The following is a 27,376-nucleotide window of genomic DNA, read 5'->3' as shown; positions in this document are numbered from 1 at the left end:
CATTTTCATTATCAGAATCTATTATTAAATACTCAATTACTCAGTATTAGATGCTATATGAAGACAACTATGAACATTTGGACTCATTAGATTGAATAATGAGTTAATTCAAGATGCATTTATATTTTTGGTATTTTATCTGTTTTTGGACTTAGCAGCTTTTTAATCCTATTAAAGATGTCTTGAGCTTCAGCAGATAGGATGGGGATGGAGGATATACTTTTTTTAATTGTTTCTAATTAATTTTTTCAATTAAAAAGCATTTATTTTCTCTCCTTCTTCAGCCTCTACAAGAGGACTGAGGGGGGAACCTGGTAACAGATATGCATAGTCAAGCAAAACATATTGGCCATGTCCAAAAATGTGTGTCCCATTAAGCAATATTTATTCCACCACCTCTCTACCAGGATGTGGGTAGCATGCTTCACTAGTCCTTTGGAATCATGGTTGATCATTGCGAGCAGGAAGCACTTAAAGTCATATTATTTATACTTCTAAAATGGCTCCTTTAAAAGTATACTTGGTTCAATCCTTTTAATGTAATGGGGGAGGATATTAAAAGCTGTATATTTTTTTTAGTTTAATGCTTATCTTTTATTTTGTTTTGTATAGAGGTTCCTCAAAGAGTGCAATTTTGAAAGGCATTATTGTTTTAAAAATTTCCTTAAAATGTAGTATTGCTTTAAAATGACAAAAAAGTTAATTTTACATAATTTCTTTGTAAAGCTTCTCTCTGTCTCTCTCTATCTCTGTCTCTCTCTCTCTCTCTCTCTCAAAAGTTAAATAAAAGCTATGTTTCTTAAAGCCCTTTGCTCTCATAGCAAGGAAAGACTAGCCAGGACTTTTCACTTCTAGAAACTTAAACTTTAAACTGAGACAGGGAAACTTTTGTCTTTGTACCATCATTTCATTACTTCCTTCTTCTTTCCCCTCAAATAAGCCCCTTTTCAAATTCCCTCTTGTCAGGAAAGAGTTTTTATTTCTGCCTTCCCTTCTCTGCATGAGCATTGATTGGGCTGTTTTCTAATGCTGCCTAACTAGTTGCCAGGTCAACCCAATCCTGGTTTCCCTCTGACTTTTGACTTCTGGATGCCAAGTGCAGTAGGAAATGTAAAATCTGCATTATCTTTTCAATATTTGACACTATTTTCTTACAATAATTTCCTCTGAAAAAAATATGATGCACTAGAAAGAGTCCCTTTTGTTATTTCTAACATTGGTCATGAAATTTCTCATCAAAAAGACTGTTGTTTCCCTATGGTATCTTGGATAGCAGAGATAGCTCTTAATGATGGAAGCAGTCTGGTGAAGCCAAGAAGGTGCCGGCATGAGAAGACCTGGGCCTGTATCCTGGCACACTTCCCTTGGGAATCCTAGCCATGCTATAAGATATCTCTGAGTCTCTGTTTCTTCATCTTTAAAACTGAAATATACTTCTGCTACCTTCCTCATTTGCTTATGAGCAAAGGGCCATATCCATTTTAAAGCACTCTATAAATTATTATTGTTACTCTACTAACATTAGCTCTAGCAGCCTGAGAATTAGAGTGTATTGCCCATAATAGATGTCCTCTATTTGTTGAATAAATGAATAATTCATTTAAATTCATTTAAGATTTTTGCTAATCTTAGAAATAATCAAATTTGTAAATCAGTGACATTTGGAGCTTCTCTAACTTACTGAAATCAAAGCACCCATAAAATGATGTGGATGAAAGAAGGATTTGTTTTTCTTCTCTAAATGCTATTAGAAATTTATATAATGGGAGGGAGGGATAACTTGGTGGCTCAGTAGATAGAGAATCAGGCCTAGAGATGGGAGGTTCTGGTTCAAATCTGGCCTCAGACACTTCCTAGCTGTGTGACCCTGGGCAAGTCACTTAACCCCCCCATTGCCTAGTCTGGTGATGGCAAACCTATGACGTGTGTTAGCACTGACACGCGTAGCCATTTTCGATGACACATGGCTGCAATGCGGCCGCATACAGAGAAGTATGAGGCTGCATGCCGAGGATGAAACATTTGCTGTAGTGTAGACACTTTGTGCACTATAGATGACAATTCTACCTATATTAATTTACCTATTTTGGTTTATAAGTACAGTTATATATTGCAATTATACATTTTTGTTATTTAAACTATAAGTATCGCAAAATTATGTTTTTTTCCTCTAAGTGACACACCACCCCAAGGTATGCTTGTTTTTTTTTTGGTGAATTTTGACATACCAAGCTCAAAAGGTTGCCCATCACTGGCCTAGCCCTTACTGTTCTTCCTCCTTTAGAACCAATATATAGTAACTTCTAAGATGAAAGATAAGAGTTTTTTTTAAAAAAAACTTCATAAAATCAACCTGATTTAGAATGGGGAAGTCAAGTCAGCAAGCATTCATCAGGTGCCTGTTATGTGTCAGGCACTATACTAAAAATTTTAATTATCTCACAAAAGAGTATATTTTTAGTATAATAGTTACTATGAATTCCTCTGACATGAAAATTGTCTATCATGAGATTTTATAAATAACTTTTATAAATTTAATTATTTCCAAGATTAACAAACATTCTCTACCCAGTTATATGTACCTATAAAACAGGAAAAATAATTAGATCCTTAGATGAATGTAATTCTTTAGCCCTTCACAGAGATCATAATACTGAAAAATGAAATTACACTTGAAATAAAGTAATTATTTAGAATTTTTAAAATTCTCTAACACGTTTCATATTGGTATCTTTTAACCCCCTAATTGGTTAGGACTTAGCTATATTTAAGTAGTAACTTGTCTGCTTTGGGTAGACTATTCTCATTCAACTCAAATAGTGATTTATTGTGTTATGGATGTAGAACAACATGGCTAAAAACCAGTGACACATTCCTAAAATGGAAATTATTAGAGTTATAAGAGACTTTCAGTGTGGCCAAGTTCAGCCTTGCATTCAGGGCAGTCATCCTTTCTACAAAATCCTTGAAAAGTGAGCATTTAATTTCAACTTCAGTACCTCTCATGATTCACAACTTAGCAAGGCACAATGTTTGCGGTGGTTTTTAAGAAAATTATCCAAAGTAATGAATTGATTTGGTAAAAGGTATTTTTGAATGGCATTAAGGACAAGAGTTATTTAAAGATTTTGAAGATTCTAAAAAGCTTGGAACCCCATCTCTTAAGTTCTTTAGAGACCTTAGTCCCAAAGGATACACCATAGGAACAAATCTTTCCATCTCTTTTAATACTCTTAACTTCTAAGGTGTTTTGGTATGACCTAAAAATAGGTTTGGACTAGGATCAGAGCAGTTGTATGGTAGAGAGAAAGAACTCAGGACTTGGAATCAGGAAATGAGGGTTCTAGTTTCTCTGGCCATCTGTGTATGAGACATTGGGATGAGATATTCCCTTTTAGCTATAATGTACTGTGACTTACTGATGGAGATAAGGACTAGAACATTGTATAAGGGATCATGTTTTCATTGTATTCTGCCACAAGGGAAAATAAACTAGCTTCAGCTAATAAATTTTCTTGGAATTTTATTCACTCTGACTTACCTTGCTTTTTAGGACAGAGATTTGGAAAGACTACGGCGAAAATGGCTGAACACATTAACCAAACGTCAAGAATACTTGGATCAACAACTACAAAAGCTTGTCAGTAAGCCTGGTAAGAAAGCACAATTAGGGATATTTTCTTCTGTGAAGGGTATTATTCCTACTAGTAGTTCTTCAAATCAAAAGACAGATAAATTCAGTGAGTTGTAACATATAAGGGCTACCCTTGTTTTATTTGTTCTATATCTTCTCAGATGGAAACAACCTATTTTCAAATTGCTGGTTTTTCTTCATTAAGGCTTTAAAAAATAAAGCTTTTGCCTTTCTGGTAAGAAGTACATTGGTTCAAAAGCAGATTTTCTCCTAAAGCAATTCCAGAAAAATGCCATGATGATAATCCTCATCTTTCTTGTACAATTTCTCCAACTTGGAAGCTTTCCATGAAATGAAGAGGTCCTCTCTGTGAGAGTATATTTAAGCCTCTTGTATCTGTCCTGACTGCCAATATGGTGAAGGGTGGCTTATTTATGAAGAAGGAGGTGGTTTGTGCTGAGGCCTATATTGTAGCAGACCGTATCTTGAATTAAAATGGCCCATGAGATTGCCGGTTTTTAATATTCTCTCCTAATGTTCCAGATAAAACAGAAGATGATGCTGACAGGGAAGCTCAACTTCTAGAAATGAGGTTGACTTTAACTGAAGAAAGAAATGCTGTCATGGTCCCATCTGCTGGCAGTGGTATCCCTGGGGCTCCAGCTGAGTGGTAAGAACATAACAGTGTGCCCCTTGAAATCCTGAACATTAAATATTCTTGCTTTATTCATGTTGGATTTCTGCCACTGCTTCCTCTGGTGGTAGAGTCACACAACAAGTATATGGTGGAAAAGTTGTTTTAAATTCCGGGGCTGTGAATGATTGTCATAGGTCGAATAACTATAACCTAAAAATGTTTTTATTAAATAATTCTATTATTGACCAGTGTAATTAAGACCTTCTGAGAATGTGAATCAATATTTAGTACCACTGCACTTAGCTTTAAAAAAATTAGTTAATATGTTAATTACTGGGTTCATTCACTTAAAAGCCTGCTTGGTCATAATAAAATTATGTCTTCTAGGAGCTTTTGGTTTGGGGAAAGCTTAAGCTGTTGAGTCAGCAGATGTTCAATGTCTTTTTAGAAATGGTAAAAACAGTAAATTAAACCATGGAAATCTCTGAATTTGTATAAAAGAATGAGTGAACGAAAGGGCTCTTATTATAAGAAGACACATCTTTCTTATAAGAGTAGGTCCTCTCAGAGAATATGAAAATTACATATGCGTGAACTGGTGAATAGGAAGAAATAGTTCCCCTGAGAATCTTGTGGCATCAGTAACGCTAAATTATAGTAAAAGCCAGTATCCAAGGTTACTTACCTCTGACCTGACCTGCAAGTAGCACTGAGTGTTTGCTAGGTCTGCGTCCTGAAGGACATGCTGCTCATTAAGTCAGCTTCGTTTTAATACCACCTTCCCTTATGTCCTAGGACTCCAGTGCTTGGTATGGAAACTCACATTCCTGTTATATTTCTAGACTTGAGTGGTAAGTTTGATGTTTTTAAGGGTCTTTTTCATGGGTTATGTTCAAGTAGTACCACTACTAACAGTGGCTTTATGATTTACAAAAACACTATGTTTGTTGTCTCATTTGATCCCTACAACTCTAGGTAGATATTGTTATTACTTTGGAATATTATTATTAACATTTTGCACATGTGAAACTGAGGTTCAGAGAGGTTCTAAATAGTCACAGAACTAGCAGTGGTCAGTGTTCAAACCAAAGACTCTTCTGACCACTTCCACTAAATATTGTTGCATTTCATAGTTATTTACCCACAGATCATAAAATTATACATTACGGTAATCATTAAGATAGAAGCAGTCATAAGCATAGCAAGTAATCCTTATGCTCAAGAAAGGAAGATCTTTTTTATAAACAATAATATGGTTGTTAGCATAGAAAAAATCTTCTGTTGGTTCCCCTTTGCCCTCCTCTCATATTTCCATCTGCTACAACTCCCAGTGATGTGTACCCTGCTCCCTTGTCAGCTGATGGTGTGATGTGGGTTACACTCTTGAAATTGTTTCCTGTTTAACACTTTAGAATAGATATTTGAAATAGGGTTTCTGTATTTGTCTTCTCACTTCAAAAGGGCTACTAACCATCTGCATTTACATAGCACTTTTTCTTTTCACACTGCTCCTATGAGCTTTAACTAATTAGTCTTCACATTATGCCCGTGAGGAGTTATACTGTTTACTAAGAACTATAATTTCCAGTTTGAAATGCACAGTTTTTACTCAAAGTAAAAACAGTTTTGCCTATTATTATTTATGCAAAGTAAAAAGTCAGAAAGGAACTTCTGAGAATTCTAAAATATTGTTAAAATCAATAGTTAAACTAAAATAGCTACTCTCAGAATGAACACACACACACACACACACACACACACACACACACACACACACACACACACACACACACACACACACACACACACACACCCAAAACAAACAACCACATTTGGGAAGGAAGTTTTACTTTATTTTTAGCTATTCAGATCAGAATAGTATGGATTTGCTTGGTGGTTTTTTTTTTTTCTCCCAGAGCTAAAAATCACCATGACAAAGCAATTTAAGCACCATATACTACCCCTAAAGTAGAAGGAAAGACATTTAGCAGATCTAAGTTTGACTTAACTTGAGAAAGGTTTACCTTTCCAGGTTTGCCATGGGAATTTAGTGTCCTCCAAGGCTTTTGAGGTTGAATTTGGCTTGGTTCTTAGATTAGGTGATTCTGCCCAAGGGTGGGAAGTAGTAAGTCCAAAAGAGGAAAATAAAGAGGGAGATAGGACCAGTGATACCCAGTTTAGTTCAGAAAGTCTTCAAGATGAGCAGAACTCTTTTCACCTTGCCTTGGAAAGCCATAGATAAGTTGTACTTCTATAGACCCAAAAAGACAATTCAAAGCAAATACAGGCTATAGAGTCATGATGCTTTTCTCCTTATTTAGAGTAGTCTATGGCTTTCCTCTGGTTCTAGTGATTCAGTTATATACTTTATTGGTATTAGGGAAACAGTGATCCCAAGCTCATTTGGTGAGTTGGCCATTGTGTAGGACTATACTATCTGATGAGGTGTCACTCCCTTCCCATCACAATTCCCTCAATATATTTCCTTAAATTCAGAACTCAAATGCAATAGTTAAGGACAAAATAGGTGCATGACCTCTGTGGGTCTCAGTTGTCCCTTTAATCTTTGAAAAGGGAATAATATTTCACCCGTCTGAAGGCTCCAGGAGGTGGACTAGATAATTGCTTGAGATCCTTTACCATATTTGAAATACACGATTTTAGACCAAAGAATAAAGGAAAATCAAAGTAGATGAACATAGATTAATTGCACTGATTTTTAGCTGAAACAAGCATTATCCTATTGACTGAATTCTATACTTAATCGTGGTTCTTCCTTTCAGCTGATGATTTCAGCTCACAGGATAATCTTGATGACCCAGAACCTGCAGGATGGGATGCTACTCTTACTGGGGAAGAAGAGGAGGAGTTTTTTGAACTGCAGATTGTAAAACATCATGAAGGAGAGGTAAAGAAGGCATAGGAAGGTCAAATAAGGAGTAGTTTCATTTCATTAACCTGTCCTTTAGGCTCTTAAAGGAACCAACTTGATGAACATATGCCAGTTCTCTTGAAATGTGTGGTTGAAAGCTCTTCTTTAGGAACTGTAGGAGAAATACAGCCTGTCTATCAAATTAAATTTAGTCAACTCTTGATTTTCTGCACCAGTGAAGGGGGAATGAGTGTTAGTGATTGAAATCAGCAAATGATCTACTCAACTTGGTCAGGGACGTGAACCTGCTCCCATGGGAATTAGGAGAGCAAACTATTCACCCATACAGACCCCGATCTGAGTGGGAGACAAGATCCCTGGCATAGGAAACACAAAACTCAGTTTCCCAGGCTGTATTCTCATATCTGATGTTAGGGGTAGGGGTTCATTGGGTAACTGTAAGCTGAGTCGAAAGAAATCTTGCCCCAGGAAGCACTCCATTGTGAGGGCAGAATTTCTTGTTGCTTCTCTTGGGCTGCCTAGCTGAGTTGGAACTTCAGCACAGTAGTCACAGTGGTGCCATGGCAGGGGGTGGGGTATTAGCCAGCTGCTCTCCCAGGCCTGGGTAAGGGACTCAGGTGGGTGACCTAATAATAATTGTCATCAAAAAACTGAAAATGCTTTTTACAAAATGCTTTAGGTATCATCTGAAATTTGATTGTTATAACAACTTCCTTCTTAAGTTCGGTTGCATAAGCACGACTATCCCCATTTTATAGTTAATGAGGCTGAGGCTCAGGGAGCGTAAGAGATTTTTCCTCAACTATAGCTAATTGGTGTCACAGGTGGGATCCACATCAACATCTTCCTGACTCCAAGTCCAGCTGTCTGCACTTTGCCATGGTGCCCTGAGGAAGAGCCTTTAGGGTACATGAATAGTTAACTATGCAGATAATTTAGGTACAAATCATGTGGAAGTGGTTCCATATATCTGTCTCCCTATCAATTATTCTATTGGACTGGTTGGGTTTTTAAATCATAGTAGTTCTAGTAAGCCAAGTCTATGTTTCTATACAGTACAAATATCTAATGATGATTGTCAGTAATGATTATTCCTAGAGTTTTAAATTTCTCCTTAGTCCTCTTGGTGTGATAGGAAATTTCAGTGTGCTTATTAGGAATAAGTTAAAGAACCAAGTGGTATGTACAGAGTGGATGTGATTCAGAGGCATCAGATTCAGACCCAACATATTGTATTGTTCATGTCAGCTGCCTCCCACTCATACTAAAGCAGCTTGCTTTCCTAGCACCTTCTTGAAATTTTTTGTCCTTTATTGTGCCTGAGTAATCTACTTCCTGAGAGTAAACTAAACTACTCCTTTAAATGAAAACTGTCTAGGATAGTGGACTGCTTTAGTTAGTTTTCCTCAAATGATAGGGCATTGTGTTCAGATACGATTTTTACCACTAGTTCAGGCCGCCTTCCTCTTCCTCCTCCTCCTTCCTTTTTTTTGTTTTTTTGTTATATTCCTTCCCCTATCTCTTTTTCTGATTTTTATTAGTCCCTACTACTCAAACTGAAAAGCATATGTTCTGGATCTAAAATAAATGAAAGAAATAAGACTGGGGTAAAAATGTAGTAAAAATGAAAATAGTACTAGCCTTTCACTTTTCCACATCATTGTCATTTACTTGCCATTAAATGAATAATCTCTATGGTGAAGGGTAGGTTGGAGAAAAGATGAAATTTTTGCTGTTTATTGAATTCTGTTTAAATCTCTAATCTACCATAACTAGGCATTTTCAGTAGCTAGTTTACCTTAATTCCCACAAGTTTAATAGTGAGTCTAGGGTAATTATTGGAGGTAGAGATTCATAAGCTTCTACACATAGATCCTATTAGCATCTCTTGCATCAGGATCTCTTGTCTAGCCCACAATGTAAATAAGCCATCTTGAATTTTGTTGATTTTTAGTCTGATCTTGTAGGAGTAGACTTATGCCCCTTTTCCATACCAAACTGTATCTGCCTCCCAACCCCTAAACCTACCCAGCCATCTCCTCCCCTCCAACTCACCTGCCACACTGCATGTTTGAAAAAGAGGTGTGTATTTTAAGAAAAAGGTTACTTTTAGGCAGAGAGACAGGCTTAGATGTTGTTGTCTCCCAGGATGAATGGAGCTCCCTTAGAGATTTTATGTGTATTTTTTCATTCAGAACAGGGAAAACATTTTTTTTTTCTCTTTGTTCTCTTTAGGCAAGAGCAGAAGCCTCGTGGGACTCTGCAGTGCATAACTGTCCTCAGCTCAGCAAAGGAGCCACAGCAGATGAAAGAGTGTTTCTGATCGTAAGAGTGACAGTCCAGCTCAGCCATCCTGCTGAAATGCAACTCGTGCTACGTAAACGCATTTGTGTCAGTGTTCATGGCCGCCAGGTGAGTCTTTAACTCCAGGTGGAGATGTGACTTGAATCAAAAGAATAGCTGTAGGACAGGATATATGGAATAAATTCCCTGGATTCTTCTCTAGAGAAGACCTGTGACCCAGTAAGATATTCCACCACCCTGTTTCTTGCCTTTTTGCTAAATACTCACAGATCATACTGGCTCTCATCTTCGGCCAACCCACAGGAGAGGTGAATCTTGTTTTTGTGTACCATAGAGCTTCTGTGAGAGGAAAACTAGAGACCTTTATTTTGCCCTGCGCACCACAAGCTAAAAGACCCACTAAAGGGTAACTCATTTCTACTCTGTTATTATGCTTCTTCCTTTCCCATTATTATCTCTGCTGGAGAAAAGGAAGAAAGATCTGGTTAAGCATTTAAAACTCTTCATGTACCTGGCTTGCCAGAGAGCTATATTTCCAATTGGTATTAGAGCTTTTTACCCTTTTGCTTCATGTTTTTTTAGGTTTTCAAAGAACAAAAGGACTAAACCCCAGACAGATTAAAAATAATAATAATAAAATTCATTTAAAAGAGCACAGTCATGGCTGACAGACCATCAGATATAATCTCTACCCCTAAAAATTAATCTTTAGTTCTAAATGTCACACTGATATCAATCTTCGAAATGAAGACTGGCTATAATGCTATTAAAATCTCTGCTCTTTAGCATGGCAATCCAGCATCAATAAAATCCAGGTCACAGGGTTAGCTGTAGATCTATGTACATGTTGTGCCCTGTCTCTCCTTCCTTCTGAGTCCATGTGAGATTGCTTTAGGAAGAGCCAGTTTCCCTTTCGGTCCTAGAAGTCTGAGGTGCCAGGGACTAATCTATCTGATCTGGTTCCCATCCCCACCCCCGGCTATATCATTTCCAGAAGCTGGTTGTGAAATAGACTGTTGTGGAGACACCAAGCTGGTACCCCTTTTGGGTAGGAGGCTAAACAGGGATTCCTGTGTTTTCTTTTTACTCAGAGATGCTTTGGGCACATTCTTTCCCATTTCTGGAAATAGAATGAATGTTAATGGTGGAGCAAAATGAGCCTTTCTTTGTGGGGCTGGTGCATATAGGCCCCCTGGATGCCATTTAAATAGAAAATAAAAGAAACAAAGATGGTGGTAGTTTTTTAATAGAATGGAAAAACCTATAACTGTTTGTGTGTTTATCTGTAGTCACTTAATTACCACTGAACCTGTTCAGAAAATGAAGCCTCAAAATGGTATCTTTTGTATCTAGAGAAACTGATATGTTTTTTCAAAAATGTAATTAACTGAGGAAGGAGAGAGGTTTTGGTCAGTAGGTTTATGTCCTGGTGTGTTATTAAGCCTAACAGTTTCATACTTCTCTTAGAAATGTTGCTCCAGTGGGGTCATTTCATGTCTGTTTTTTCTCTTCCTTCTCTCCATGCCCCCCAACCCCCCGAGCTATCTCCCCAGTCACCAGTGTTAGTTAAATATGTTTTCATTTTTATCTTCATATGACTATTTTTATCTCATTTTTAGAATTATTTATTTTAACTATATTCTGCACCCATCTCTGATCTCTTTAACCTCTTTAGGATGTGTGTTCCTAGCAAAATTTTCAAATGAGTCATCTATGCATTAATTCAACAGTTCAATTCTTAACTGTGCAAAGAGCACAGTCAGCATAAACAATGACCATGCACTCATAAATCATTTTTCATACTGATCCTGCTTTGGTCAAGAATTTAATGACTGGTCTTGTCAATATTCATGGCATAAGATGTCCATCGTCCTGGGGAAGGGGAGACAGAAAGGGGAAAAAAAGCATAAGATTACAAGCCCTTGTTTCAGTCTTGCTTAGGAGGTTGTTTTGTCATAGCAGAATTCCTCACCTTGGAAGCAAATTTGAACTAGTTGTCTCATGTGTTAGTGCCTAGGGCAGAGCTTCTCCTTTTGTTTCATATAGTGTCTATTAGACATGATGACCCCAAAAATAAAATAGAAGAAATAATAGACTGTTCCTGCTGGGAAAATAAAAGGAATAGAGTGATTTATATTTAATGTGCATCCATTCTTTACAATATATGATTAAGGAATATAATGACAATTTTGTCAGGTAGGGAAAACATGTCCCTTCATTTTATTTTCATCTAGGGTTTTGCTCAAAGTCTCCTAAAAAAGATGTCTCATCGAAGTTCTATTCCTGGCTGTGGAGTCACATTTGAAATTGTCTCCAATATCCCAGAGGTAAGTAATCAGATGAAATAAAAATTTGCCAAATATTTAAAGGAACCCATTGTGAATAGTAATGAAATCACAAAATCAGAATTTCAGGTGTTTATTAAAAGAAATGTTTTAGAAAATATTTTTAAATCCTTTAATTATATATTTTATACATAAACTAAAAATATATAAATTAATATATTAAATTATATATTCAAATCCTTAAATTAAACATATGTATTATATAAAGTGTATAAAGAATATACTTGATCTCATGAAAGCTGATGAAATTACCAAGGGAGATAGTATAGATAGAGCAGCAAACTTTTTGGCCTTAGGACTTCTTTATATTCTCAACAACTATTGAGGACTTCCTCAAAGAAGTTTTGTTTACATGGGTTTTATCTATCAATATCTACTGTGTTTAAAAGTTATAACATCATAGCCCTCACAGGGCCCTTAGATGGATCTTAGGGGCATGGATTCCCAGACCAGGATTCACTGTTAAAGAGAAAAGAGAGCAAGTCACTCAGAAAAGAGCTCATATGAGTTCTGTTTCTAAGAGTACTAGTTTGATAGTATTCTATCAAATTAAATCTTTCTCTTGAAAACCAAATTCTCACCATTTCATGAAGAAGAACACAGACTTAATTAACAGCTTTTGTTAGCAAAGAACTGTATCATTTGTTTGTTGTCAAGAGCTATGTAGCTGATTATTTTAAGTCTTTTAATGTAATATGCAACAAATGTGTAAAATGTTTGTTGATTAAACTCATTTTAATATTTGAGCAATTTTTGTTTTCTTAATGATCTCCTTTTGGAAATGCAACATTTCAGTCTTTTGTGGTCCTTAGATTCTGTAATTAGATGATCTTCCATTGTTCACAATAATTTTAAGTAATGTATTAAGTAATGTATTAGAACTGGAATGTTCAGCTCTTTCTTAGAACCCCCTATGTTAAGATTTCTGGCCAGTCAAAATTATCTAATTAGACCGTCTAACTGAGGTATGTAATGAGCCCTTTCAAGCCCAAAGCCTCCCTTTTGCTTTCCACATTGGCTTTTTTCATTGAAGCCTTTCTTTAAAAGATATTCTTGGGCTATTGTCAATTTACTTGATTATTTATGGCTTTTTAAATAATTGAGATTATCTTTATGCCCATATACTGATTGATGCCCCACAATCTTTTCTGTGCCTTCTCAAGACTCATTGTAAATAATATAGAGTTCAGCTGAGGTTGAAAAAAACTCTTACTAATGCTGTGTCATGGTTTTTCCCCCTACTTGAGGCTTCCTTTTCTTTTTACTTTTATTTAAAATTGTATTTGTTCCTCTTCACATGGTTTTCAAAGAAAACAATTGTATGAGAAATTGCTTAAGGATAAATAGCATAGCCCTAACTGGCAGGCTATGAGTATTCAGCTTGTTACAAAATATGAGTAGCCAAACCCAAAGTTGACAAATATTGGCAAATAATATTTCCTTATTATAAAAATATTTCAAATAAAAAAGAAAGAAAAATCCAAAGAAGAATTTCTATTCTAATTATAATTTAGATATGATTATTTGTTAAATTAAAATGAAAACCCAACTGAGACAATAAATTTCATTACAACGTGAAAGAGTTATGGGGAAACAAGGTCAAGGCCTGTATTGCAGAAACTTATAAAAAAATCAGCATGATCTAAATAGGAGTTTCAAAATCTGAGAAGCACAGCTCCATTTATTATAAATATTTATTAAGTATCTTATAATATAAGTAATGCTAAGGAGGCAAAGCCAAAAACGAAACATTCCCTGTCCTCAAAGAACATTCTCTCATTCTGCTGGGAAAGTTGTTCAACATTGCTTAACAACTAATGCCACATTACAGTTATTTACCAGGTTTGCTCAGAACAAGCTGTCACTTAAATATAAACACTCTCCAGCTTACGAATACTGAACTGGAAAGTGTCTCTCATGTATAAGTGGCCAAAAGTCTTCATGTGCAAACAATGAGAGATATGAGATATGTTTTCCTGAAGCAGTTGAGTTCCTATTTCCATGAAAGGGGTGTACCCTGCAACTCCCATGGGAGAAGATACATTCCCAGAGAACATCTTGGTTGGAGCTTCAAGCTCTTGAGGTCTGAGATTTGGTGAGATAAGTCTGAGTTTTCCTAATCCTTCCTCTCTCTCTCTCTCCCTCCCTCCCTCCCATCTGTCCCATCCCTCCCTTCCCTCCTCCCCTTCCATCTTAGAATCAATACTGTGTATTTGTTCCAAGGCAGATAGATGGTAAGGGCTAGGCCAGTGATGGCAAACCTTTTAGAGCCCAAGTGCCCAAATCAGAACCCTCATGTCACATGTGAGCTCTGCCTTACCCCAGAAAGGAGAGGGAGGAAGGGCTCCCATTGAGCTGCAGGCCAGAGGGGTGGGGCATGGGAGAAATGTCCTCAGGCATGATGGAGAGGGGGAGGGAAGCAACCTCTTCTGGCATGCATGCAACCTGCTGCTAGGCAGTGGGGGTTAAATGACTGACTTGCCCAGGGCCATATAGCTGGAAGTGTCTGAAGCCGGATTTGAGCCTAAGACATCCTGTTTCTGAGCATCCCTCAATCACTGAGCCACCCAGCTACATCTACCACACCCCCCACACCCCAACTTTTTAGCTTTCTTAATAGCATCTCTCGGTATCTTCTGTCTCTTCAGTCCTCTGAATTCTTCAGCATCCTCCCTTGCTCCCTTAACCTCTGTAGTAGAGAAATAATTCTACAACATTATTCCTGGCTGTGCTAACACTGGTGGTTACTGATCTAGCTCCCATAAATCTATACACAACTTTGTAGAATGTGATTCTGTTCAATGACAGTAACACACACAAGTGTGTGTATGTATACATAGATCATATAATGTATAGATAGTACAAAACATATAGCATGTTTCTCTGACAGATTAAATAAATTTGTGGGGCTATCCTGGGATCCTAATAAATTACTTTTATTACGTTTTTTTCCTATGAAAAATGTATTTCAGGTTACAATAACTGACATAAGTGAGTTTTTTGGAATATAATCCACTTAATTTGAGGATTTTTTTTTATGTGTGCTTATCCTTCTTATTGTACAAACCATGACATTTTAAAAATAGTTCCTCTAGTGGAGTTATTAATTTTAATTGAGAACAATTTTCCATTTTCCAGGATGCTCAGGGTGCAGAGGAACGAGAAGCATTAGCACGAATGGCAGCTAATGTTGAAAATCCAGCCTCAGCAGACTCAGAAGCCTATATTGAAAAATACTTGCGCAGTGTCTTAGCTGTTGAAAACCTTCTTACTTTAGATCGTCTTCGTCAGGTCTGATGATAGCATAACCCAACTTGGTTATTGTTGTGGGTTTCTTTTTTAAATGCCTGAGGGTGATGATTGTAATTGCAATTGTTTAGCTGAATTAAATACCTTCACTTCAACCTGTCATCCACTAAATCTCTCAGTACATTAGTTTTGTTGGTAAAATTACTTCTGAGAAGATTGGGTGGGAACGTAGGATTTCATTTATTTTTGCCAGAAAAGTGTTTTCAGAGCTCTTTAAAAGGCAGTACTCTTGCTGACCATGTCCAAAATTTTTAACAGAGTCCTTATCTTGACTAAGCAGAAATGCCCATTGCAGAGTTAGGGTCCCCTAAATAAGTAGATTTCTAGAAATGTTTAATAAGAATGGAATCAAATAAATAAAATCTGGAAGTAATCTGCAAACCTCATTTTAGCTACCAGTTTCAAGCCTTTTAACAGAATTACTAATAAAATACAAAATGTAACTTTCAGAATCTTTTTTCTCCTGACCACTTTCTGGTTAGTGAAATGACAAATACTCTGACGGTGGAAGAAGGAAAAGGCACGTGGCTTATGTAATCCTCAGACTATTTAATTGATTACTAAATAGTTTAAAGTTGACTATAATTAGGTACTTTGAACATAGAAAGTAAGAAGCATTACTTGAATGAGTCTGTATGCATTTATGTCTGTGGTGGGCCAAAGGGAAAACTTGATCTGAGAAATACTTATGATGTGAATTTTTCTCATTATGGATTTATAATTCACAGGAAGTTGCTGTGAAGGAACAACTAACAGGAAAAGGAAAGCTGAATAGGAGGAGTATTAGCTCTCCAAATGTGAACCGAGTAAGCTCATTAATGTTCTTTCCTTCTAAATTAGAGAACAGATGAAATGTTGAGGGGATGGAATATGAGATGCATTAGCAAGGGAAGAGAACTCTTGCTTATTCTGGACTTGTAAAGGTTGCTGGATGAGGTATTGACACTCTTAGTTCTAATCCTAGTTCTGTTGCTCAGCAGTAGGCACGTGCCCTTGGGCACCATATCATTTGCTATTGCAGAAGGAGCACTTGATTTGGAATCAGAAGGTCTGGGTCTGAGTTTTAATCTTGCCACTCATAAGACCTTGGTGTTTAACCTCATTTATAGGTAAACTAGACAGTAATATTTGTACTTCAATCCCAAAGGGTCAGAGAGAAATGCTCTTATAAACTATTAAGCAATAAGTAAGTGGGAGCACTTTCTTATATAGTGTAAAGACTGTTGGATTTAGATTCTAATCATGACTCTTCTACCTACTGTGTGAATCTATTCTTGCAAATGGTTCAATATCTGAAAGCAATATGATTTTATTCATTGAAATGACTATAGAGGAAGGTACATTACCATCTGTCTTGCCGCTACAACCCTAAGGACCATGGACTTTTTAATCTGACATATAGCTAAAGTCCTATATGTCTTGTCTCTCCACATTAGAATGTGATGTCTTTGAGAGCTGGATTATCTTTCTAGTCTTTGTTTCTTTAGCATTTAGCTGAGTGCTTTGCATACAGTAAGTGCTTAATTACTGTTTTTCATTCATTTATTCAGAGTTTGGCATTTCAACTCTTTTGCCTTTTCCTAAGCTATAAAAGGGTTTAAACTAAATTATCTCTGGCATCTCCTCCAACTCTAATATTCTATCAGTCCCACATTTTTAATGAATATTAAATTCACGTTCATGTAAAAGCAACCACTCATGGTGTTATTTTTATCTTTTCAGCTCTCTGGAAGCCGACAAGATCTTATTCCAACTTACAATTTAGGTAGTAACAAGGTAAGCTTTTAATAATCCTTTTTTTCTAGTAAGAGGATTATTTTGGAAATTTTAGAAAATAAACCCTTTTTTCTTTTAACCTTCATCTCAACATCACACACTTAATTTTCACATGCTAATTTCCTGTGTCTCCTCAAACCCGCCCCCCCCCCTTTAATTCTCCTGTATAGTACATGCAGAGATGAAGTGTATATATGGTGAGAAAGAGATCTTTCTCTTAGAGAAACTTGTCTCTAAGTAGTAGAGAAACTGGATCTAGTCTAAGTAGAAGACCTTGGTTTGATTCTCAGCTTCAATATGTATGGGCATTATGACCTTGAGTCACTTAACTTCCTTGAAACTCACTTTACTCATCTGTAAAGTGGGGTAGTAATTCTAATACCTCAGAGGGTTGTTGTTAGGCAAATGTTTTGAAAGTTAGGGAGAGAGTGAGTGAGTCAGTGAGAGTGTGTGTGTGCCCATAGATCCTTCCAGACCCTTTTGTGATTGGGAGGGAGAAATAATTTTTTTAAAGTAATCAATCTAAACCATATGTAATTGCATATAAACAGGATATTCAAACCTGGCATTTACAGTAAACTAATTTTATCATGATCGGAAACATGAAAAAAATTGAAATTACAATTGAAAAGTTATGCTCTTTCATTAGTATATATGTAACTTTGGATCTTTAGAAAAAAGTAATTTAAAATAAGGATAAATATTGTTATGCAGTTAGTTTGTCATCCATTTGTTGGTATAAACATATTAGTACAACTTTTCTCATTTAAATGACTTCCAAAAGTTAAAGAGTTCATGGGTTGTGATGGGATCAGTGAGTTTTTAAATGTTTATTTTAAACCAATTCAATATAATTGTTTTCCTTTTTTAATCCTTTCTATTTTATACATTTAAAGATTCTTCTAAAAGGAAATCCATCAGAGACTTCCACCAAACATGTTAAGAACCCTTGCTTTAAAGGAGAACATTCTGTGAAACTTATTCAATGTGTTTGTCACATATCACCATCTGGTATTTGCCATTTTGAGCTTCTTCCGATTGAGGTCCTTGGTACTTTCTATGCTCGGCATTACAGATGCACACTGTCAACTCACTTTTACTTCCCTATGATTGATATAGTGCCAAACTCGATAAATAATTGTTATATTTTGTCCATAACTGCTAAGTCTGCTAAGTGGTCAAATTTATATAAGAATGGTTAACATAAGCATATTTTATTAATTTGCTACTCCTTGATGGGCATTAGCCAACTGATAGAGTGCTACATGTCCCAACAGACCACCTTTGTCTAAGGAAATTTCTAACCTTAAGTATATTTCTACTTTCTCCTTTCATTTAAAGCTATTAATTTCAAGATAGTACCAAATAAGTATTGGAAAGAAATCCATCAACAAATTCATCTTAGGAAAGAGAGAATCCGTTTAAAGTTATCCAACGTGCTAAAATTGCATGAAAGAATTGTTATTTGTATTATTGGATATGGCATCATAAGGCCTGAATTTGAAACCTGATTGCCACTTTCCATCTGTGTTTCTTTGGGCTAGTCTCTATCCCTCAGTTTCTTCATATATAAAATGAGGATAATGATCCCTAGTTCCTTTTTTTCACAGGGTTTCTGTCAGGGACAAATGAGGTGCTTCGTAAATAATAAGGAGGTATTATTAAATGGCTGCCTATTATCATATCTCACTGGGCCTCAGATTCTTCATCTACAAAATAAGATACCTGCCCTGCCTTTTTCATAGTGGAGTTGTAATAAAATAAAAATGTATGTGAAAGTGTTTTGAAAACTAAAGCAGCCAATAAATATATAATACTTATCATTGAATTCTAGAGAACCACCCTACCCAGTCCTTCCTCAGCATGTCCACCTCTCCACCCACAAAAGGGGTTACACTAGGATATTATCTTCAGCAACTCTTGATTGACAAGTACCAATCTAGTTTAATTATGGGTGGTATAGACTTAGATCTGCTTATTTTTATCATTACATTATACTCCATTATGTTATGTCATGGTCTTTCTAGTGTTTACAAAAGGGAAAGCCAAAAAGTAAGGGTTCCCTGAGCAGCTGACATGAGTGTGTCTATTTCCCTTGGCCAGGTATTTCCTTAGAGAGAAGAAAAATACATTAACTATCATAGCGACTTATAGACCGAATTCCTCCCAAGTTCATCTTACTCCCTTTGTCCTTGTAATCGACTCACTGAACAACCCTCAGCTATTAACTTGTCTTTTCTGGGAGGCTTTCTCTATAGACAAGGAAATGTGCTGACCAAACAATATGAGAATTAGATCTACTGCAGGGAGGGCAGAGGAAGGGAGGACGGAGAAGAGAGAGAGAGGGAGAGAGGGAGGGAGACTTAGACTGACTCTCTAGTGAATTTAATCAATGTGAATCAATTCCCCATCCTGATCATGGAAGATATTGATAAAATCAAGTTCCTGAGCTTGCATATCTGTAGATCAGACCTTTAATATAAATCGATCCCATCTGGGGGCTGTCAGTGTAGGAGATCCAGCCATTCTCTCTGTCCCCTACTATCCTATTCATCCTTTACTGCTTTCTGTTTATTTATAAAAGATGCTTTGCAGAGGGAGTTACTGCCATGTCTCTCTGCCTTCTCTCTTTGAGCAATAGGAGAATCTATCCTATTCTCCTTTCAACTGCAGTGTCTCATGGAGTCAGAAGCTGATGAGTCCTTACAAGTAGTTTGTATGATATTCCAGCTTACAGGGCAGGCTATCCTCTACTTTATTGAAAATATTCTTCTATTGGAAAGGTCATTTTGCAGAACTCAGAAACTTCACCCTCATTAGAACAAGTCAAATTTGATATCAACCATAACCAAAGCCACATTTTCAGCCCACTTGCTTCGATGGGTCAGAATATGAAGAGATTATCTTCTCTCTCTACCTCTGTCCATACCAACCACTTCCCACATCTCAACATCTAATTCCTTCTCTCAGTTTCAAACATTCAAGCCCCTAACCTCTTTGATTATTAGGGCCTCATTGTTGGCCCAGTGCAGAAGCATCAAACACATGCCCAAGACCACCTCTCAAATGTTGCTCAATCCAGAAAGTGTAATTGGGAAATATTTAATAAAATAAAAACATAGTACAACATAATGTTATTTCATGGTTTTTTTTTAAGTTAGTAGGCAGCCTGCATGGCAGATTTATGTTTCTATTTGAGTTTAACACTATGGGCCTTGAGAAAATGAATATTTCAGAGCTAACGCTGCCCAAAAGACAATTGAAATATTTGATAGTTGGTTATTACTTCTGTCTGGATCAGGAACTCAAGAGACCAAGTCCTTCTCTAGCTGAGTGGAAAAAACACTTTGAGGCTCACAGCCTAATGGTTACTTATACCCTTCTCTTTCCAGCAGCCCTAGAGATGAGTTAACTGGTGCTCAAAAATCCAGCCATTATGCAGGATCCTGGAAAGATCACCTTCTTTGCCCAGTACTTTGAGACACATTTTCTGAAACAGCTCTGTGTTATGTCTAGCCAGTGATACAGGAAATCTTTGGAAAGAATCAAAGAAAGGACCTATCTAGTCCTCTTAGTTTCCTTGCTTTGACTCTGATGTTTTTCATTAGACAGGAAAATTGGTAATTATTATGATCATGCCATCATCATAGAGCCTGTAATACATTACCAACTAGGACTGTTACCAATTGCCTTTAAATTGGACTTGAACCATTTAGCTGGAGTGATGATATTCACCAAATTTGGCCTTCAGGAAGCATGAAAGGAAATGTGACAAGTTTTATAGACTTGAATAACAGGATGCATACTACCATGCCAATCTTTGAGTTCTCAAATTCAGTGTTGTAAGACCTGTTAGATCAGGAGATAATAATTGATCTCAAAGATATCCTTATTGAACTCATAGATCCTAGATCCCAAGGAACCATTTTGGCCTAGCCATTTGCCAAACATGAGGGGCTCTCAGGAATTCAGGACCATTCTACTCTGGGGGACTCTGCCCTGTAAAAGACCCAGCCAGAGTTCCTTGGCTGGGTAGAACACTGTCACCATTTTATTCCCAGATTTTCTGTCTCAGTGTTGTCTCTTGCCAATCTGTTGAAACTCTCGAAGGCTTTGGAGTGGACATAAAAGGCCAAAGGGCATATTTGATGACCTGAATAAGCAGTTCACCCTGACACTTTAATTTAAGTGGATCCAAAGAAAACCAATCTTTCCTTTCTGAAGCACTCAGCTTGTCTTGCAACTTTACTTGCATGTCCTAACCTAGTGTGTTGTTCTTCCACAGATAAATAAGTTAAGGCAAAGAGTAGCTAGAGAAGGAGCTGCTCATAACCTGAGCTGTATTTGAGATGTGGTGACACCATATTTATAGTTCATTCTTTTCCACTCCAACTCCAGCTAGAGCCTTGTCAGAAAACCTGGTAGCTTAATCAATGTCACATCCTATGGGCATTAGTTTCTGCTTCACTGTTCCTATGTCTCAGAGTACCCCAGTTTTCAGGCAGATATTCTTAGAAGAGTGCATCTATTGAAAGAGCTCTAGTGTTTGAATCTTGCCCTGGCCACTTGCTACCTGTGTGATCTTAAGCAAGTTTATATCACTGAATAAAATAATAGATTCCATTTTTTCATCTGTAAAATGAAGGAACTGGACCACATAACCTCAGTTTCCTTTTTTGCTCTAACTTTGCAATCCTATGTACTGTCAAAAAAATCCCTCTAATAATACATTTTAGAAATCTGTCACCAAACAAAACCTTTTACAGACTAACTTTGGGAGTGACTAAATCATTTCATCCTAGGAGGTCCATTTTACTCATCTCCAGGGAAGCACGCCAGAAATCAGGAGTGCACTGAAGAGCTGGCTTCCCCTCTATGTCCGCAGCTTCTCTCCCTGTGTCTCTCTCAAAGGATCCACACACATTTGTCTCCCAGATCCTCTATGCCAGGGACCAGCAACCTTTTTGGCCGTGAGAGCCATAAATGCCACATTTTTTAAAATGTAATTTCATGAGAGCCGTACAGTGCTCACAGTGCGCTCCTGTAATAGTGCCTGAAAAAAAATTGACTTTGTGGCTCTGCAGAAAGAGACATATCTGGCCCTCAAAAGAGCCAGATATGGCTTAAGAGCCATACGTTGTCAACCCATGCTCTATACAAAAATAGTGTTGTCTCAGAATTTCAATTTCCTCTGTCAGGATCCACATATCTTTCATAGGTAGCCACATGCAAAACACCTCAGGCTTGTTTGGAAGCCTGGTTGTATAGTCAAATAAAAGAGAGCATGTTTGGCTCATGCTTGATGTGTTAAGTCTTATTTTAGGAACAAGATTCAAAAGAAGATAAAAGTCTGCTTGTCACGAGACTGTGACCAGAGGCCCTGTAAAACCATTTGTTTTGTCAAGTCTGAAGTTCCAGTTTGGGGTTTTGAAAACCTGATTGCTCTACGTCTACAAGCCACCCATCCCACTGCCCCTAGTCTCCCAGTAATCTTCATTTTCATTGAGTCCCCTGGGGAACAGAAGAATAGTGTATGTGGGCACTCTCTTTGACTTAGAACTTGTTCATGGACGTGTATACATTTCTGGACGTGGCTGCTTGGCATGGGCAGAGGGTATGCCATAGATCCTGGCAATGGAACTTATTTGCCTAGTTGTGTTTGGGAGGGCTTGGGGCAACATTTTTTACTGAGCCACTTCTGAGGAAGGAAGGGCACCTAGTTGGTCAGAGTGGACTGGCAGTGGCTGGAGTTGGGAGAAAACCACTGGGACCACTTTTTAGATATTTTTATCTTTATCTTAAGGTTGGGAGGAAGTTACTGTTTTCCATTCCCCTAGACAAGTCAGCTTTCTTGTCCATAGCTCGCTTGCATAAGGTTTGCAAAGCATTTGATATGTGGTCCTATTTGATATTCACACCAACCATAGGAGGTAGGTGTTACAGTGAGCATGATCAGCGAGGAGATTGAGATTGAGAGAAGCTAAGTGACCCACAGTATCTGAGTCTGGATTTGAACTCAAGTCTTCTTGACTCTCACGCTCTTTGCTACCAGGATGTCTAGTCTCTGATGTACGAATGAAAAGAGAGAGAACAGGCTTGTTATCTGAGCTAGCTACCTAGACTCTGGTGGATTAGGGGGAAAGGGCTTATCATCTAAGTTTCAAAGTAGGTTAAAACAGACAGCATCCCCCAGCCCCTCTCTCAAAAATATCTTCTCTTAGCAATTCCAGATTGATTTGTATTACATTTGTCTTTTAAAAGTGAAAAACCTTACCTCCAATCAGTCAGTTTCTTCGATGCTAGTTCCTTTATTCTTTTAATCACGCCAAGGGCCAGCACAACCCTTCAATATAGGAGTTATGATTGGTTGAAAGGTTGAGGTAGATGTGATGGCAAAAATCTGCCTTGGTGCCACACCGTAGGTTGCCAGTGCCCAAGTTAGGATAGTAAGACTGTTTTGCAAGAAACAATCTCCCCAGTCTGGCTTATTTTAGTTTCCAGTCTCCATTTGTCTCTCACTAAATGGAATATGAAAATAAAATTAGTTCAGTATGTGTCTGCTTAAGCAGGTCATAAGATTTAGAGCTCACAGTCCTCAGAGATAACCCAGTCCACCCCTCCTTACTTTCTTGATGATGTAATTGCAAGCTCTTCAAGGGAAAGTGACCTGTCCAAGGTCATATAGGTAGTCAGCTACAAAACTGTTGTTCAGCCCCAAGTCTCCTTGCCAAATCCAATATTCTTTTCACTATATCACATTTCCTTTTTCCAGACTCCTAATCTCATTCCCTCGGCTCTCATCCTCTCCTAACTGCTCTTTTTATTATGAGTGGATCAAGTAAAATTGGGGAATTTTTCTAGTGCTTAGCATGTCTAGAATCCATTTATTCCTTCTTTCCCAACTCTCCAGTATTATATTATTTTTATATCTTATGGTGATATAAAAAACGTTCTGATATTTGCTGAATTAAATTGAATTGAAATAGGCAGCTCCTGAAGGCTTGCTAAAATGACTTCAGCTATGACCAAACAAGCTACCTAATTTCTCTTTCCCTCTCATCCCTTGGCAGCATGTTTATTACTTATGTTTAGTATACTACAGAAATATACAGAGCCCAGATTTCAGATTAGGGTAGTAGGCATAAAATGGTAGTCTTTTACTTTGAAAATGGAATGAGATTAGGCAAATATAGAGAGGCAAAAAGAAAGCAGATCTCCTGTGATGTTACTTGTTTTCCAAAGTTTGTCAGATAAAGGACTTTTTAACTGAGATTTTTCCTCTTTTTTTTTTAAACATCAATAAAAAAAGACCATCAAAGACAAGCTTCGTAGATAATTATAAACCTTTTCCACCATCTGCCCCCCTTTAAAAATCTAAGCAGATTGCTTTAATTCTTGCTTTTCTGAGATCAGTCATTCTATTCAAGGCCCCTCACCCCCACCCCGAATAGCTTCTCTGTATTTTCAGGCGGGCTGTCCACTTCTTATATAGACTCTGCATACAGACTCATCTGAGATCAGAATTGACTAGGAGGAGATGCAATTAAATCACATCTAGTAAATTATGCTATGGTTTCAGTGCCTCCAAGGTATTACTAAAACAGTCTTGTATTTTCCCATTGACTTCAGCTGGCATCAGTATTCTCCTATTGGTTGCAAGTCCTGGAACAAAGATTTTTATTGTATAAAAATTAAAAATGAAATTGAGCCAAAGGGCAATGGAAGGACTCCTCATGGGCAAGTAGGTTATTTTTTTTTGAATTGTGCAATAATGATTACAAATGACGCATGGCATAAAAGACATTGTTCTGGATAAGTGTGACTGGAAGAAGAAATGGATCAGTTATGAGGATATCAGGTGAATGGTTTCGTTGCTGTACTGGCCCTCACAAAATATGAAAATAATTTTACTCCTTCATTCTTTTTTTTTTAGAAGAAGAGATGATTTGCCTCCCTGCTAAGGCTAAACTTTCTCTGACCCTGATCCTTCCTACCCTTATATTTTTATTTCACTCTTCCCTTCCCTTCTTGGTGACCTTCAGTCTCTGACCACCACCAGTAGCCCTTTTCCCCCTTTTCCCTTTCATATTCTTCAGTCTTTCCCCCAACTGAAAAACAAAACAAAACAAAACACTGGAGTCTCACCTATCCTTTTAAAACAATAAGCATACTTTTCCCAGCCCCACTACGACTTCAAGATCTAGGCTTCTCTACTTTCCTCTGTGTCTAGAATGAGTAGTTCTTCATCCTAACCTGTTCTCTCTAGCTCTTTTCAGTCTAGCATTCATACCTACCAACTCTCCTAAAACTGCTTGAAAATGTTACTCAGGAATGCTTTTATAAATATTTTCCCTTCATTATTCTGAATGAGGCCCAATGTAGGCTAATCCAGTAATTAAAGTTTGAGTGTTAAAATCCAACAAGGCAAGCAAGTCATAAAATGCAATAAAATATATTTTACTTACCAGAGTGTAAAGAGCACAATATAAGAGTTAAAAAGATTCCAAAGATTCCTTCTCTGTACCTTTATGGCATTCAGTATGCTAGATCAGCAAGTTATCCCTATGGCAGTAAATGCTCAGTAACACTTCCAATCCCAATTCCATTTGACAAGAGTTTTATAAGCTTATAGATTAAGGAAAGCAGATAGCCTTCCTGCATCCTTAAAGGAGGCCCAGAGTATCCCTTCTGGGGAGTCAGGGGAAAGGAGAGTGTGGTTGGGGATGATTGGGAAAGGAGACTTCTACTGCTCCACATGTACATGTGTACATGATATCTGTCTCCCATCTGCATCCCCAGGCAGCCCCTAAAAGAAGCAACAATAAAGTGAATGGGCCAACCAGAGTGAAAATCAAACACTGTTCCTACCACACTCATCTTCTTTGACCTCTAATATTTTTTAATAGTTGACCATGCACTCTTAAAAAAATTTTTTTAACTCTCTCCCTTTGATTTCCTTGACACTGTAGCATTTTGTATTTTTTTCATATTCTTGCCTCTATAATTCCTCTTCCTGTTTTAACTCCTATTGATTCTCTTCAGGGATCTTTAACTTTTTCTTTGGACATCTCATCCTACATCATCAACTCTTAATTCTTTGCATATGACTCAAATGTAATATTACTCTAGCTATGACCTTTTTCCCAGGCTTCAGACCCCCATTTTCAACTGCCTTTAGGAGTCTGGTGAGTAGCTAGCTCAAAGACGATGTTTCCAGAATCTGTTTCTATTCCTGATTTCCCTGGTTTATTTTTGTTTTTGTTTGCTAATGGTACCACTCTTCTCTTACCCATACTCAACATCTCTGTGTTCTTTATCTCTCTCCCAACACTGAAATTTATTACTTACACTTCTAGAATTTGGACTCTTCTTCAGACTCTTCTTGTTTTTCCATTCATGGTGGCACATCTAACTTCAGGACCTTTTCATCTCTCACTTAAAATAGTTCAATGGACTTCTAAGTGTTCTCCCAGCTAATTTGTATTGCACATATTTATGTAAATTTTATGTGGCAAAATTAGGAAGAGGGGAAGGAGTTGAGGAACCTGAAAAAGGGCAAATAAAGGCTTGGTGTAAAGAAATAATTCCTAATAAGGATCAGGCTGACAAAAGAGATCATGAGTTCCATGTTATTAGAGAGCTTCAAGCAAAGACTGCGTAACTACTTTTTGGGTTTAGTAAAAAGATCAGACTTTGGGTTGGACTAAATGACCTCTGAGCAGGAGTTTGCTAAAGCCAATTCAAACTGACTGTTGAGAGCATTTTACCCCCCCCCCCCCAATCAGGAAAGGCTGAGAATCAGAGCTTGATTTATTGTTTAATATTGCTGATTGTCTAGACTTAAGAAAGTAGGAGAAAAGATGTTAACATTGCATTATAAAACAAACATACTTTTATTTTTTCTTTTCTCAGAGAGCTGTTTGTTTGTTGTTGTTGGGTTTTTTTGGAGAGGGGATCTGTTCCTAGATAGCGACTTGTTAAACATTTGCTAGCATACTACTACTTCTGATGTATTTTCCAACTCTGAGATTCTATGTTTAAATAGTTCTTCAATTCTAGTATATGTCTTAGTGCCCCTGCTGGATTATAATAGCTCTTTGAGTGCAGGGACCAAGTCTTTTAAATCTCATGTATCTCTGTTAGCACTTAATGTAATGCCTTATCATAGTAGGCACTATTGTACGTTTAACTGAATTGATCACATAGTCAACAAAGTTGGTTAAAAAGAAAATCAGTGTCTTATGGGGTGATATGAAATGTATATAACCAGACTCTGAACACAAACTTCTTGAGGGCTATGAATGAGGAAAGGTGATGAGGTTAAAAAAAATGATTAGCTTTTTCAGCATGATGTTTCTAGAGACCTGAAAGTGTTGTCTAGAGATAAAGAACATTTTTTTTGACGTTGAGTTATTAGTGAGTACTGTTGATCATTGCATTTTTTGTTATCCTTCCCTCTGAAACAAAATTCCATTCTA

The 27,376-nt window shown here is 37.2% G+C and overlaps 1 protein-coding gene across 1 annotated transcript in view; it reads left to right on the top strand.

Moving 5' to 3' along the window:
• KIF13B (kinesin family member 13B) overlaps positions 1–27,376 on the top strand; it is a 280,794-nt gene that overhangs the window by 208,251 nt on the left and 45,167 nt on the right. Inside the window, 9 exon segments of the mRNA XM_044663470.1 lie at positions 3,554–3,653; positions 4,178–4,304; positions 5,067–5,122; positions 7,055–7,179; positions 9,400–9,576; positions 11,703–11,795; positions 14,952–15,104; positions 15,851–15,928; positions 16,845–16,898. Coding sequence (XP_044519405.1) covers positions 3,554–3,653; positions 4,178–4,304; positions 5,067–5,122; positions 7,055–7,179; positions 9,400–9,576; positions 11,703–11,795; positions 14,952–15,104; positions 15,851–15,928; positions 16,845–16,898 — 963 coding nt within the window.

The sequence above is a fragment of the Gracilinanus agilis genome, chromosome 2 (genome assembly GCF_016433145.1).
Source record: "Gracilinanus agilis isolate LMUSP501 chromosome 2, AgileGrace, whole genome shotgun sequence".
In the NCBI taxonomy this organism is placed as follows: domain Eukaryota; kingdom Metazoa; phylum Chordata; class Mammalia; order Didelphimorphia; family Didelphidae; genus Gracilinanus; species Gracilinanus agilis.
This window is presented reverse-complemented; position numbering and strand designations above follow the sequence as displayed.